We start from the raw sequence: 14512 nt of genomic DNA, 5'->3' as shown, positions 1-14512 counted from the left end.
AGTAAATTTGAGTTTATATTTGTTTAAATTTCTGTTAACTCATAACTCTAATAGACAAAGGGAAAACACAAAAATAAATCATTTGTAACATTTAAAGGACTTCCAGAAAGGTGGGGACCATAGGCCTGGGTCTCTCAGGCCAAATATTCTTCAATCATTTGTCATGGAGCTTCAATTTCCAATACAAACGAGACAATTTCATCAGAAATTGAGGGACAAGACATTAATTAGCCCTACTTTGAAAACACTTCTCACATTTCTTCGCTGTTTTTTTAAGCGCCAATCTTAATGAATGCAGTTCACTCACTTTCGATCATCTCAGAGAAAAATAGTGAATCTGATAAGAAATCAAAGTCACACACAGTGAAAACGATCCATCCCGCAGTGAACTGATCGTTAAGACACGGTTCCCAGCAGATAACCAAAGTCAAGCATCCCTGACTGCGATCAGTGCGCGGGTGGGTGACCACTTGGATCAGTCTGCGTAGGGACCGAGTGTGTGCGGTATTGGTCCTCGTCAAACTGTTCTACCTTAAAGTGCTCCACATCACGTGCAGGTCGTAAGGCTATTAAAACGGGGGGTGCCATCCCCTCAGCAGAGGATAAAAATTGTGATGGCATGTCTTCGAGTCATTCTCAGGGCTGTTTCCCTGACTGTCGCCAATAGCTCATTGTTCAGCTCTAGTGCGACGTAAATAAACTACAATAAAAATAATGATCCCTAAAAAAAGAACAATTATGGCTTATCAGCCGAATCGAAGACTAATTGAGGCAGATATAAGCAGTCGGAAAATTTAAACCTTTTTAGTCTATATCAAAATAGATGATTCAGCTTAATTTCTTAACTCCAGGGCTTAATTTAATTAGGCCATAAACATTTTTATGATTTATAGATTTGGTAAGATCTGTTATTGAAATAATTTTACAACTTTTCCGATTTGTTTTTAATAGAGGAGATATTGGTTAACAGTGGGGTGCCTTTCTTATTTTGGAAATGTTATATGTTTTTTTAGGAAATAGGAAAAGTTACTTAATGAGATTTTCTAATGAGAATTCACGATAAAATTTGTTTAGAAAGGTGGGATATTTTATAAACAGTAAGGGTTCCAAATTACATTGTCCAAATGCAAGGGGCACCCTATGCTACACGTAATTTGAGATATGATTGATGTGTGAGGAATAATTGTTCACTGTGAAGATTCTCTTTCATGATCAACGCCAAAAAGAGTTATTTCCGTGTTGGGATACGTCGTGTTATCACAATACATAGTTTTCAAGGTGCCAAAAGGATTTTAAACCTGCAAATTATTTTAAAAAAGATGTTTTTTGCAGAAGTGGCTTTAAGTTCTATCCTTTGAGTTGCTCCCCTTCTGTGATTTTTCATTTCAGTTACTCGCTGACTGCTGCCCGGAAGTTGCCATAACTTGATGATTATTCTCTGGCAGATCTAGAACCGAAGATCTTCACTGTCAAAATAATTGTCAAGTCTTAATGATTTCCTGGCATTGTCTTGCTAGAAACATTCCTAAAGGGGATCAACTAGTAGAGTATAACTCATAACCTTTCCTAAGCAAACATCTTTTTTCTAAATTTACAAGTTTAAGATGCGCACCAGATCATGATACAGAAATATCTTTAATTATTAAATTGTGCGAAAGAAAATCTTGTGTTTAATTCTTTTTTTCATTTGATAGATTTTTAAACCTCCTATTGTATTGTATGTGCCTGTCTGACTCTGAACCTACAAAGACCTTTTTTTACAAAATAATGGTTTGTTAATTGACCATGCCTCAATTTATTTTGTTTATTTTCTCATTCTTTTTAAAATTGTTTTATTTATTTATTTTTTATTTCATTTTATTTTTTATTTTATTTTTTTAATTAAATTTGTTATGCATAGTATAACGAACAGTTTCTTCAGTAGTTGGAAAAATTAAATTTTCTATAGTTGGCCGTCAGTACTTTAATGGGTAATATTCTGCAAACAGGCAAAAATGATGTAAATGAAAAAGTTTTCAGTTTTTCTACCAAAAAAATTATTGTTATTTTTTTGAATACATAGTTGAGCAATGTTTAAAATGAATAATTTTTTCATTTTAATTTTTAAATCTATGAAACCTTATATTCTCACTCATAAGTTACCTCCTTTAAATACAATTATTTCTCTCTGAAATGACAATACTTTTCTTGTTTGACTTTTATCTTTTAAAATTAACACTTGTAATGTTTATATGTAAGTTAATTTTGTTTTGGTCAGGGTTGGCAGGTTTTTGACATGTGACAGTTTTTGACAGTTTAAACCATGGTTTAAACCGTCACGTCAAAAACCTCACTGTCAAAAATGTCGAAAATGTCAAAAACCTATATTCATATGTGAAATTTAATTAATACATAAAATTTATATATTTTTTAAAGGATAGTGTTTCTAAATATGTTCTAGAAAAAATAAATTTAAAATTTGGAAGAAACACTTATATTTTGAATAGTAACCAAAATCTTGTACTTTTGAAAACTCACATCTTTTGTAATATTATGTATTCATTTTCATGTGTTATTGAAAATCTGCAGTGATATTATTAAGAAATTTATTTATAACCAAATTTAGTGTATAGTATAGATTATACTAAAAATTAGACATTTTTAAAGATAAACATTAGCAGTTTTGTACATTATAGACATCTTCTTTTAAAGAAAAATCTTTTTAATATTCTTTTAAATCTTCTTAATAATCTTTTTAACATAAGACAATACAAATTTAAGTGCTTTCTGTTAAATACACAGAGTAGTTAGTGTCGATTTACAGTATATTCAGCCTATTCACTTACTATGCTGAAAATTTAGTTTATCCAAATACTTGTGGATTTCATTTTGCTGAATACGATATAGTTTTGTTGAATATCTAAATATTCAGCTGTTGAATAATTACTTCTTGCTTTCAAGATATGCATTATTTGTATTCTTAATACAAGTTGCGAAAAAAAAATTAAGAGCTAAAAATTGTTTTAAAATGATAAGTGTAATAATTATAAATAAATATAATAAGCAATATGAATTATATTTATCATTATTCATAAATATAACTACTTTTAAATTCAAATTAACATATTGGATAATAAAGATATTCGGTATAACATTAAAAAAAATTTTTATACACTTATATCTTGTATCAAGTTTGTATTTATACAACATAACTTGTAAGTTCCTTATAAATATTAGTTATATGTTCCTTATATGTCAAAAATGCATAGTAATAAACTTTTAATTTTCTTAAGTATCAAAAAGAAAAAATTTAAATATAAATATTTAAAAAAATTTTGTGCAAAATTTTGTTGCACATGCATTTGAATATAAATTTCTGAGATTTTAAATCTGTTATTTTACCTTAATTTTAATTAAAAAATATTTTAAAACCTGCTGATTACCTATAGTATAATTAAATTTCAATATAATGCATGTCAACTGTTGGTAGTTTTGAAGTTTATATATTTTCTTGGCAAACTTCAGTTTTTGACATTTTTGACGGGTTTTTAACGGTTTAAACCAGTATTATACCCTTGTCATGTCAAAAACCACTTTTTGACGTCAAAAACCCAACCCTGGTTTTGGTCTTTAAATGGATTCCATATAAAAGTTTCTGTACTACCTTTTACCGAGTGATAGAACGCATTTACACAATATTCTTCATAAAATGTATGTCATAACATAAGCAGGGAGAAGTTAAAAGGGTGTTTTCTGCTGCCACATTTAAATAAATAGAATGGAAAAAGATGCTTCTGAAAACTTTATTCTTCGGAATATGATTGATGTACAAAGAATTGCTCAAGAGATCCTGAAAGAATTTGCTCAAAAGATCTTTCACCAGATGCAATGCGGACTTTACACCTCTGGGATAGGGAGTGATATATATTAATGAAAACATCAGGCATTTGCCTAACATTGCTCGCATCAATGGCAATCTTGGCTACTAGATCTATATCACTCTCAATGGGGAGTATCTCTCTATTGTAGATTAGTATTCTGACATAGATTATCAATAGTGTAACAGATAGTTAATTCGTAGCAACAGATGGCGCTACCTCTCTATACACAAAAACAACAACAATAGTCTTTATTCTGACTCTTACCACCAAGTGAAATCACGCAAGAAGAGACACCCGAACTTTCCCTGCTTCCTGTTTTACTCCAATCAGTTTGGGTAAAACACTACTATCTATTAAAAACTTACTTTCTATTTTAGTCAATGTTATGTTGTTACTCATTATTGTAAAATGGATGTGCGAAAGTGTTATTAAAATGCTGAGCTCTTCTTGATGGTGTTTCCTTTTGTCCTCTTGTGTCCTAACAATAGTAAAAAGTATCTTTTATCATTCTTGTGTTAATTTATAAAAAGTATCAGTAAAAAACTACCTTTTAACTTCTCACCGCATCTGATGTATATAACTGTCAAAATTTCTCAAGTGTAACATGAAAAATCAAAAATTAATAATATTGTTCTTTTTAATTTACTTATTATGTAAAGGAGAATTTTTATATTTCTGGCAATGCGTAAAAGATTATTATTTTTTATTTTAAACTGTTATAATTTTGAAATTTTCACTTGCTATTATGTTTTTTTTTTTTTTTTTTTTTTTTAATTCGGTTGATTTATTTTAACTTTTCAGTTTATAACACTCTCTGTAATATTTCAGCTTTGGTAAAACATAAAAATGGATATACCTGTTGATGAAAAACCAGCAATAGAAAGGAACACTTTTGAAATAGGTATTAAATGCATATTTAGTTGTTACTAATATTGTATGAATATGACCTTAATAGTTTACCTTAGTTTTTTGAATGTCATTTAATTTAAATATTTTTCGTTGAATGCCGTTTATAAAGCATTACCAGGGACTGACAAAAGTTGTAAAATATTATTCTTAGGAACCAGCTTTTAGAATTATTGTGACCAGTTCCGTTTCCTGTAAAATAGAAAACTAGCTTCTCATGAATGTACTTGGCTATTTTTTAGTGATTTGGATCATGCATAATTTTTCTTATTCAAGAAGTTAAACATTCTAATTATAATGTCTATAATTTTATAAAACAAACTATGAAATAAACTTAAAATCTATAGGTATATTATTATTGTTACCTTTAATACAAACATTGAATGAATAAAGAAAAAGTGACCAACCCTTTCTACTTATAATAAATAATAGAATATGTTGAAAAAGTTAGCTGCCAAGGAAATTTTTCTATAGTCCGTTCAACGAGAACTGAGAGTGGAAGTAAACAAAAGGGTTGCTGTTTGATCGCCAACGTTTGCCACTTTAACGGTTTCTTCGCTGAATGGGCGATTTCATTTGAATCGACAGAGCTTTCGCTTTTATAGAAAAACGAAAACGATGTTTGATTTTTGATACCTTAAAATTAGATAAGAATGTGCAAAATTAAAATATTTTCATGAAAATACGTTTCTAAGTGTTTCAGTAAACACATAATTTTATTTTAAGAATAGTTTTAATATATATTTATATTTCTTTAAGTTTTGATTAAATTAGTTTTAATATATTTTGCATAACTATCTATGAAAAACATAACTTTTATAATTCCACCGTAAAAGTCGTATAGAATTGAAAGTTATGTTAAAAAAATACTCTTTTATTTTCACAATTACAATTTTTTTTAAAATTTATTAGAAGTTAAATAATATTTAAAATAGTTTTATGTTTCACCGATTGATTTAAAAATATATTAGAAGGAACTGCATTTACTTGTATTTTTAAATTGTTAATTATCTTTATTTTTCTAAGGGAAGTATTACGAAAATAATTACACTAAAAGAAACTTGGAACTTTTTTATATGTCTCACAAAATCTTTTGTTAAGAAAAATATACCCATTTAACGTATAAAAAAAAGCAGTTTGTAAACCTCGAATTCAATAGGTTTTTGAAAAAATAGAATCAAGTGTCAAAATTATTTAATTTTACGTAACATTTGAATTTCTGTATTAATTAACAACTGTACCGAAAACGAAAATAATTATATTAAACTACTCAGAAAAGAACAAAATTTTAAGAATTACTGTATTAATGATCAATTAATCATGGATAATAACGAATAATTATATCATTAAAAAGTAAAAATGAATCCTCGTCGTTTGAATTGATATTTATTTTGAATGCACTTCCGTTTTATAAATGTTCAATATTATTTCTTTCTCAGTTTTACTTATGTAAGATTTCTTCTGTCGTTTTTTAGGAGGACTTAAATCCATCGCTTTATTTTCCATATTACTCATGAAACACTTACAAAAAGACACCACGGCGAAACAAACAAACCTCTGAAAATAAGAGTTTTTGCTTGTCTGATAGGCGATATTTGTCATTATTCCGGCGCCAAGTAGACAGCTGTATTGCGCCAAATAGCACGCCGCTTTGTTTACTTTCGCTATCAGTTCTCGTTGAACAGACTATAGGTGACCTGATCCCGGGGACTTGTCGGTCCTTACTTATTATAATAATTACGAGCAAAATATAGCCAATAATTATTTCAGTTTGATCCTTATTCCTTCTATACTATGTTAATATGTAATAGCGAAGAATTTTTAAATTTTTGTTTACTTATCAAAAAGCAATGAATAATTTCTTAACTTTATTTCTGGAGATGATTGAAATGATGGTTGAAACCTCTATTGAGAGCTCATGTATTCATGTACTAAGTCCTATATTCTGATATCTGTTTACCTGATGTCTATTTTCCAGAGATTTTATAATAATTGAAATCAATTCCTTTTTCCATAAGAAATAAAAGTAAAAGAATTTTTTTTTTTTTTTTTTAAATGTTTTTGATCTGTTCACAAAACATTGGGTATAATCCCCCCCACCCTTTTGCTGCCTTTAAAGAGGGTACTTAAATGAGTTTTGGGTGGGTGACCACTTGGATTAGTCTGTGTAAGGACCGGGGGTGTGGTATTGGTCCTCGTTAAACTGTTTGACTGTAAACTGCTCGACATTGCGTGCAGATCATAGGGCTACCGAATCGGAGGTGCCATCCCCTCTGCAGAGGATCAAAATTGTGATTAATTGTCTTCGGATCATCCTCAGGGATGTTTCTTAGACCATCGTCAATAGCCTAATGCGACGTAAATGAACTACAATTACAATAAATGAGTTGTTGAAAAAACGAGAATAGTGTTGAAAAAACAAATTTCTGTCGGAAACAAACTATGAATAATAATAAAGTTGACTATTAATAACATTAAAAAAAAATATCTACTTAAAAATATTGATGTTTTCTTTAAAAAAAAAAATTTTACACATTTCCATTCTTTGTTTGAAAATATATTTTTTCTTTTTATTATCCTTCCAATTTGTAACTTGCAATAATATGTTATTTTGATCTGAATAATTGATAACTTTTCTTATCATATGAAAAAGAAAAAGACGAGAAAAAAATGTTTTTATTCATGAGAAAGCACCTGCTTACCTTTTTACTTACTTTTTAGTCTTTTTACTTATATACGTACTTACTTATTCTTATTTACTTTTTTATTCCTTTTATTAGATAATTTTTTTATCATACTAAATATTCTTTTATTAAATAAATGTTATTCAACTAATAACAAAACCTATTGCCAACTATTAATAAAACATATTGCCGTCAACATGCCTAAGTACTTCGGCCTGTGGCACTTCATTGCCAGTGGAACTTATGTAAAAATATTTGTGCACCTTTTCTAATAATTATAGCTCTACAAACATGTGTTCATAACTATCTTTTTGCATTGCATATATTATTTTTTAGAATTGTTGCACAATATAATCAGAAAATTCAGTTTTTTTTTTCAGAAATAGTATTCTGGTAAAGGATGTCATCTTTTATCAAAATATTTAGTTTGGTTTTCTTAGAATGCTGTATTTGTTTAACTACCATGATTTATGTGCATATTTTATACAAAAGCATTTATAAATTTCTCTGATTAATTTAAAATATTATCACTTTGTTTTAAATTCATTATTTATATTTATGATTCTAATGAACTCATGTCTTATAGTTACAGAATTTTTATCTACATATGGATGGACATGCCTTTTCATTGTTGTTGTTTTAAATTTAATTTGGAGTCATTTTTATCCTAAATACAAAAAATGGCAGGAAAGACAGGAAGATCAAAGAAAAGAAGCAGAATACAAAAAAGGTATTGTTAAGATAGTTTTTGTAAAGTTACGTCTTTGCAATATATATATTTTTTCATTTCACTAATTTTATTTTGAAATCATATTCATATAAAATTTAATTTCTGATGCATGAATACAATTACATGCATCTAAGTACATAGTTAAATAAGTTTACTAAAGAGGGAGAGAACATTTATCCAGCAAATTTTATGGCACATAAAATTCATATCAGTCGATAAAAAGTTATGGATTCTTGAAAATTAATCCTTTTTTCGTGTACTTTAAAGTACAGATGTTTTTCTATTGTGAAATATTTTCTTAATGGTTTAAAGTTGTTGAAATACATTCAAAATTGTTGTTAGATCCAACCCGGTTGATTGAAAGAGAGGAAGCTATGCAACTTGCTAGACGGAAACTCCAGGAAAAGCATGACCAACTTGCTCAGGAGCATGCAGAAAAAATGCGACTGGTAATACTTACTTAATTTTTTATAGACAAAAAATTTTAAACTCATGAATAGTTGTTTAAATATGTAGATTACTTGTTAAAAAAATTTTCTTTTTCAATGTGTAGAATCAGGGCTAGAAAAACCCCCTATCCGCCCGGCCTCGGCGGCCAAAAATTCCCCACGGACAACGAATTCCTCGAATCCGATGTCCGCGCAGACAGCCATTTTCCTGTTAATGTTCGTGATACATTTTCAGTTTTTGTTATCTTATAAGAGTCTAGCGCCTCACTTCTAAAATGACCTTCTAATCTAGAAATCCCGTTAATTCCTTTGTCAGACCAAATGCTTGTGCTCACGTAATCTGTAAACAAAAGAAAAGTTGCTCTGTGCGTGTGCATTTGGACTTCTAATGAAGGAATTAACAATTCCTCTGATCACGTACTGCCCAGCTCGTGACGTCACTGTTGACTTCTCTTCTCGAAAGTTTTTGAAGTTTTGATTTCAGAAAAAACGAAACAAATGTGGCACGACTCTGCTTGCATTACTGTTTGAGGCATATTTATAGCAAAAAGATGATATGGCAGCAAAGCATTAGCAATTATTTGGTAGCGGAATATGAAAACGATACCAATAAAAGGGTGCAAACTGGAATTTTCTGAAAATACACCTAGAAATTTAATTTTCTTATGTGTAGCAACATGTACTCTGTTTAATATAAAAATTCTTTTATCTCTTGCCGTTTGTTTTGGCTGTTTGTGTAAAAATTAAAATAGATTTTTTTGCTATGTTGGAAAGAGGACAGGGATGAGATTTTTCCGCTTTTTAGCGGATTTCTGCTTTTTTCACTTTTATCTCTTGAATTTCAGCTTTTTTATCAAAAATTCAGATTTTTCTAAAAATTTCAGTTTTTTTATAAGTATTCCGCTTTTTCTGAAAATTCATCGATTTTCAAAAAGAAACAGAAAATTCAAACTACATAGCTACCAATCCTTTCTCATTTTTACTTATTATAGCTATTTTCTCCCCTTTTAATCGCAGCAGATAAGATTTTCCGAATTTTTTACCCGCCCTCCAGATAGATCCGATTTTTGTAGTTCAAACGACGCTGCTTCTAACAAGCCTTTTAGAGGTCCCAAGCCTAGAATCTACTACTATCTCGATTCTTATTCACGCGATTTGAATATTGTAAGCTGCGATTCTTATTTACGAGATTTAAAAATCTGATATTGTGATTCGTAATTACGCCTTTTTAAAAACCTATGTAGCGATTCGTATCCACGCAAGTTTAAAATTAATGTCTTGATTTGCTCATGCGGTTTATAATATCAAACATTGATTTTCGTATTTATACGTAATTTTAAAATAAGGCATTGGGATTCACATTCACGCATTCTAAAAATTATGCATCATATTTCTTATTTATGCAATCTGAAAATTACGCATCATTATTCATATTTACGCGATCTAAAAAATATGAATCGTGATTTGTATTTACGCGTTTTAAAAATTCTATATCCCAGTTTGCATTTCCTCATTTTCAAAATCGTATATCTAGTTTCATATTCATGTGATTTCAAAATCCATAATTGTTATTCATATTCACGCAATTTTAAGATCAACTATCGCGATTCTTGTACGAAGTGAATATTTTTCTTAATTGGTTACTATAAAGGTGACTGTCTTTCTAACGACGATTATTAGTATATGTAAGTGTTACAACATCAGAGAAACTGGAATATATTCAAAACTTACATTCTGTGCTTGCAAAAAAGAAAAAATAGGATTTGTCACAAGATGTTTGAAGATGGACTAACGACTAAATATAGCAAACAAAAGCAATCACTTAAAAAGGGATTTTTTTTTTTTTTTTTTTTTTTTTTGGAAAAAGAGTTAATTAACTCATCATCAAAATTGTATTTATAATTGCTGTTAATTATGCTATAAAAGGCAAAATTCTTATCAAATAAAAAAACAATTATCCAAACAGTTGCTGATTGTCATGTAATTTTTCAAACTAAAATAGCAATTTTTGTATGTTAAGGAGTTACTATATATTTCTACTTCACTGTTATTCATGTGTTTCAAAGGGATTTAGTTAGATTAGACTATAATATGAACATAATTATTCGGTTCATTGTTAAAGTTTTTTTTTTCCAATATAATTTAAAAAGTAATATTACTGATATATTTGCTATAAATCACATAGCAGTATTTATTAAAAGAAATGAAATATTAATGTATATTCTCAGTAGTTTTAATTTGCTAAACCAGGTAGTTTCTCAAGTAATAATTGTCTCTTATGTGCACTGAGGAAAAATATAATTCCCAGCTTTATTTTTTCAATTGGTAATTTTTATTTTCACTAAATGTTAAGTAGCAATGTAATCATTTATATAATAATAGATTAGTACACAATTGTATGTCAACACATTATTTATTACCTTAAACTGTCTGGAATTTATTATTAAAGGGTTGCGCTTGGGTAAAATTTACTATGGTGGAAATTCAGCTTTTTTGCCTTTTGGCTAATCTCATCCCTGAGAGGAGCAAAAAAGAAAGAAAAAATTGAAGCAATGGAGAATCTTATGAAAGGAAAGATTCTCCATTGAGAAAGAGATAAAATTATTTTATCTCTTGCCGTTTGTTTCGGCTGTTCGTGTTAATATTAAAATAATTTTTTTTTTGTTATGCTAGAAAGAGGAGCAAAAAAAGAAAGAAAGAATTGAAGCAATGGAGAATCTTATGAAAGGAAAGATTCTCCATTGAGAAAGAGATGAAATTATTTTATCTCTTGCCGTTTGTTTTGGCTGTTCATGTTAAAATTAAAAAAGATTTTTTTTGTTATGTTAGAAAGAGGAGCAAAAAAAGAATGAAAGAATTGAAGCAATGGAGAATCTTATGAAAGGAAAGATTCTCCATTGAGAAAGAGATGAAATTATTTTATCTCTTGCCGTTTGTTTAGGCTGTTCGTGTTAAAATTAAAAAAGATTTTTTTTGTTATGTTAGAAAGAGGAGCTAAAGAAAAAAGAAAGAATTGAAGCAATGGAGAATCTTATGAAAGGAAAGTCTACAAAACCAAAACCCAAAGATGAATCTCAAAGTTTGAGACCAGAGTACAATCCATTGATGGGAGGAAGTAGTAGTAGCAGTTCTTGCTTCAGACCTACACGTCGAGGTACTAGCGGGGGAGGATGAGGTTAAATTTAACATGTAGACTGATTATCATTCCACCTGTAAGTAAAGTCCAATAATCATATTTTATATTATTTACTTATTATTTGAAACATAGTTTTGAAATAAGCGGGACTAATCTTAAGCAGGGCTATCAAAAATCATGATTTAAAAAAGAAATTTCATATTTTTTAAAAACATTTACCAACCAAAGCTGTAAAACATTTTATTTATTTTTCTTAATATTTATTAAAAGCAATATGTAATGAGAGCTAAACTGAAAAAACTAAACTCAGCGGCGCGGCGGGCCATGGAGGGCCTACTGTGCCCAGCTCAGTTTTTTTGACCTTGGGCTCTGGGGTACAGGAGCAGATGTTCCGGTTAGGTAGTCAGCCGATCGCGAAACCCCCAGTGTTTAGTTCCCAAGCATGATTGGTACTCATTTATCGACACACTGAAGGGATGAAAGGCTGAGTCAACCTTGCCCGGTCCAAGGATCAAACCTAGGACCTGTGGCACAGGAGCGTGAAGTGCTACCACTCAGCCACTGGGCGTCTATGATGAAAACACTTAATATTAATAACTTAAAATAGTTAAAGTTATTATATGATTAGAAACTAGAACTGAATAAATAAAATCATACTTTATATATTCAAGATTTAATAATTTCATGAATGATGTAATGACAAAGACCCTATTAGTCAGTCAAATATCACATGAAGAATAAATTAATTTAGATCAAGAAACATAAAAAGAATCTGCCTAGAATTATTCTACATTACTTGGTAGAATAAGTTTTTCTTCATTATGTATAACTATAAACTACAAATTTAATATGCTTTAAAATAGCTTGTAAATAAATATGAACTAAATGGGTATAAACAAAATAGTATGTTTATTAAATAACAAATTGTTCAACATACATTTGAAGAAAAATAATGATTTAAATGTTTTAAATCACTTTAATCCACAATAAGTCTATTTTGAACATCAAGCAATAATTGTACTCCATCTCATTATTTCTCTCCAAAAAAATGTCCAATCTCAATGAAATTCAACTTTTAAAAAAATTAGTCGTAAGAATCATAAAAATGAAATTTAATAATTTTAAATTTAATAATTTTTTTTTTAAAATCAAGTGATTTAAATCATGCCAATCCTGATCTTAAGTAAAAGAATAATCTAGCAGTAAGAATCGTTCTTAAAAATAAAATCCTCTTTTTGGTACTGAATGGAAGCTCAGCATAGTATGTGTGTTAAATTTGGTGCTTCTTGCTAAGTCAATGTCTTGTGATTGACGAAATCAAAATAAGACATAGTTGCCATCACAAGATTGAAAGGTAAAGTATGGTAAAAGGAGCAAATCAGGGCAATCTACATTTTCATATGCATTGCAAAGTTAATCCATGTGCATTTTATTACTTTTATTAATAAGTATGGTGTTATTGTAAATATTTTATAATCTGTAAGTTACTTAACTTTACACTAAATTTCTAATATTTTTCGTTATTTTAGAAATAAGTTTTGTAATGTTTACCATAGTTTGAGAAAGCTTCCAAAAAAATAATATTAGTATCAACCAGTTTCTTTTTTCGGAACCATTTAAATTTTTTTGGCTATGTGTTTTAAAAAGTGGCCATTGTTAACAATGAAAAAAACAGCTCTGGTCAGTAGTAAAATGTCTTAATTTAGCCCTATATCCCTTAGTTATTATTTGTGGGCAGGTATGCGAGATGTTGAGAGAAATTTAACTGGATATCAGCACAATACACGCAAACATCTTATTGCCGCTGTGGAAATCCTTGTGATTTGCACTAAATGCTCTACTGAATAATTATAATATGCAGCTTATTATTTAATAGCCCTAAGCACTTCAATTATATCCTTCATAATTGTAAATTATGTTTTTCTGCTGTAGGTTAAATGATCAAATATTCCTATCTGAATTGTGTGGAATGAAACCTAGCTACATGTTATTCAACCACTCTGAGCTGCAGAATTTCTTTTGTTACTTATTGTGGTGTTTTGGGGCAATATTATGGTTCATTTGTTTATTTCTCCTACTATTGTAACAAGAAGTATTATGATGCTACTTATCAAAATGGGCGTAACCAAGATTTGTAGTTGATGAATCTGTGGCTTAGATGACATTGTATATTCTTAATATTGTAAAATAACTATTTTTGAGTATGTATGTGTTTTGTTTAGTTAATGGATTTTCAAGCTATTTTGTTACTAACTTTTAAAATTTGTAGAAAAATGTTTTTTTTTGTTTTGTTAATAAATTAAGTGTAAGAACAGGACTTGTAATTTTTTAAATATCTTTATTCTATACATATTTAGTTAAATAAATCTGGTATATTTATTTAATGTCAATGAATATGTGACAAAAATAATTAAAAAACATAGTCTAGATCATTGTTTTTCAACTGCCAGTCCACAAGCACTATTCACAGATTTGCTGCCTTTTTACTTCGAAAGGAGAACTCATGGAACTATTTTTAGATTTAGGATTAAAAACACAATTCAATATAATGAACTTATATCAGTTCTGGATAAGAACTACAAAAATTATCCTCTTCTTCATGCAAAGGCAATTAATTTTGTCTTTTTCTTCTACATTTTTATTCGAAACTACATTTTGGATTGAGTTTTATTTGAATAGAATGTTGAAATCGATTTATCTTTTGTCTGTTTTTATATGAAGCTGTAACTGGTTTGACACATAAAATT

General features: G+C 29.0%; 1 protein-coding gene across 4 annotated transcripts; it reads left to right on the top strand.

Moving 5' to 3' along the window:
* Positions 1 to 742: 742 nt before the first annotated feature.
* On the top strand, positions 743 to 14077 carry LOC107444677 (selenoprotein S). Of its 4 annotated transcripts, none has more exons than XM_043050676.3 (6): positions 743 to 898; positions 4689 to 4761; positions 8037 to 8180; positions 8523 to 8629; positions 11615 to 11841; positions 13698 to 14077. In XM_043050676.3, the coding sequence occupies exons 2-5, from the start codon at positions 4707 to 4709 to the stop codon at positions 11801 to 11803; spliced, it is 495 nt and encodes a 164-aa protein (XP_042906610.2). In that variant the 5' UTR covers positions 743 to 898; positions 4689 to 4706; the 3' UTR covers positions 11804 to 11841; positions 13698 to 14077. The 4 variants fall into 4 exon arrangements, with proteins under 4 accessions (XP_042906610.2, XP_071041322.2, XP_087019823.1 ...); XM_071185221.2 differs by having other exon boundaries at positions 11615 to 11845; XM_087163696.1 differs by lacking the exon at positions 743 to 898 and adding an exon at positions 1751 to 1770.
* Positions 14078 to 14512: the final 435 nt, after the last annotated feature.

This window comes from Parasteatoda tepidariorum, chromosome 5 (genome assembly GCF_982258835.1).
Source record: "Parasteatoda tepidariorum strain Cologne lab strain chromosome 5, Ptep-v5.0, whole genome shotgun sequence".
Lineage (NCBI taxonomy): Eukaryota > Metazoa > Arthropoda > Arachnida > Araneae > Theridiidae > Parasteatoda > Parasteatoda tepidariorum.
The sequence above is the reverse complement of the archived record's forward strand: the minus strand, read 5'-3'. Positions and strand labels throughout refer to the sequence as shown.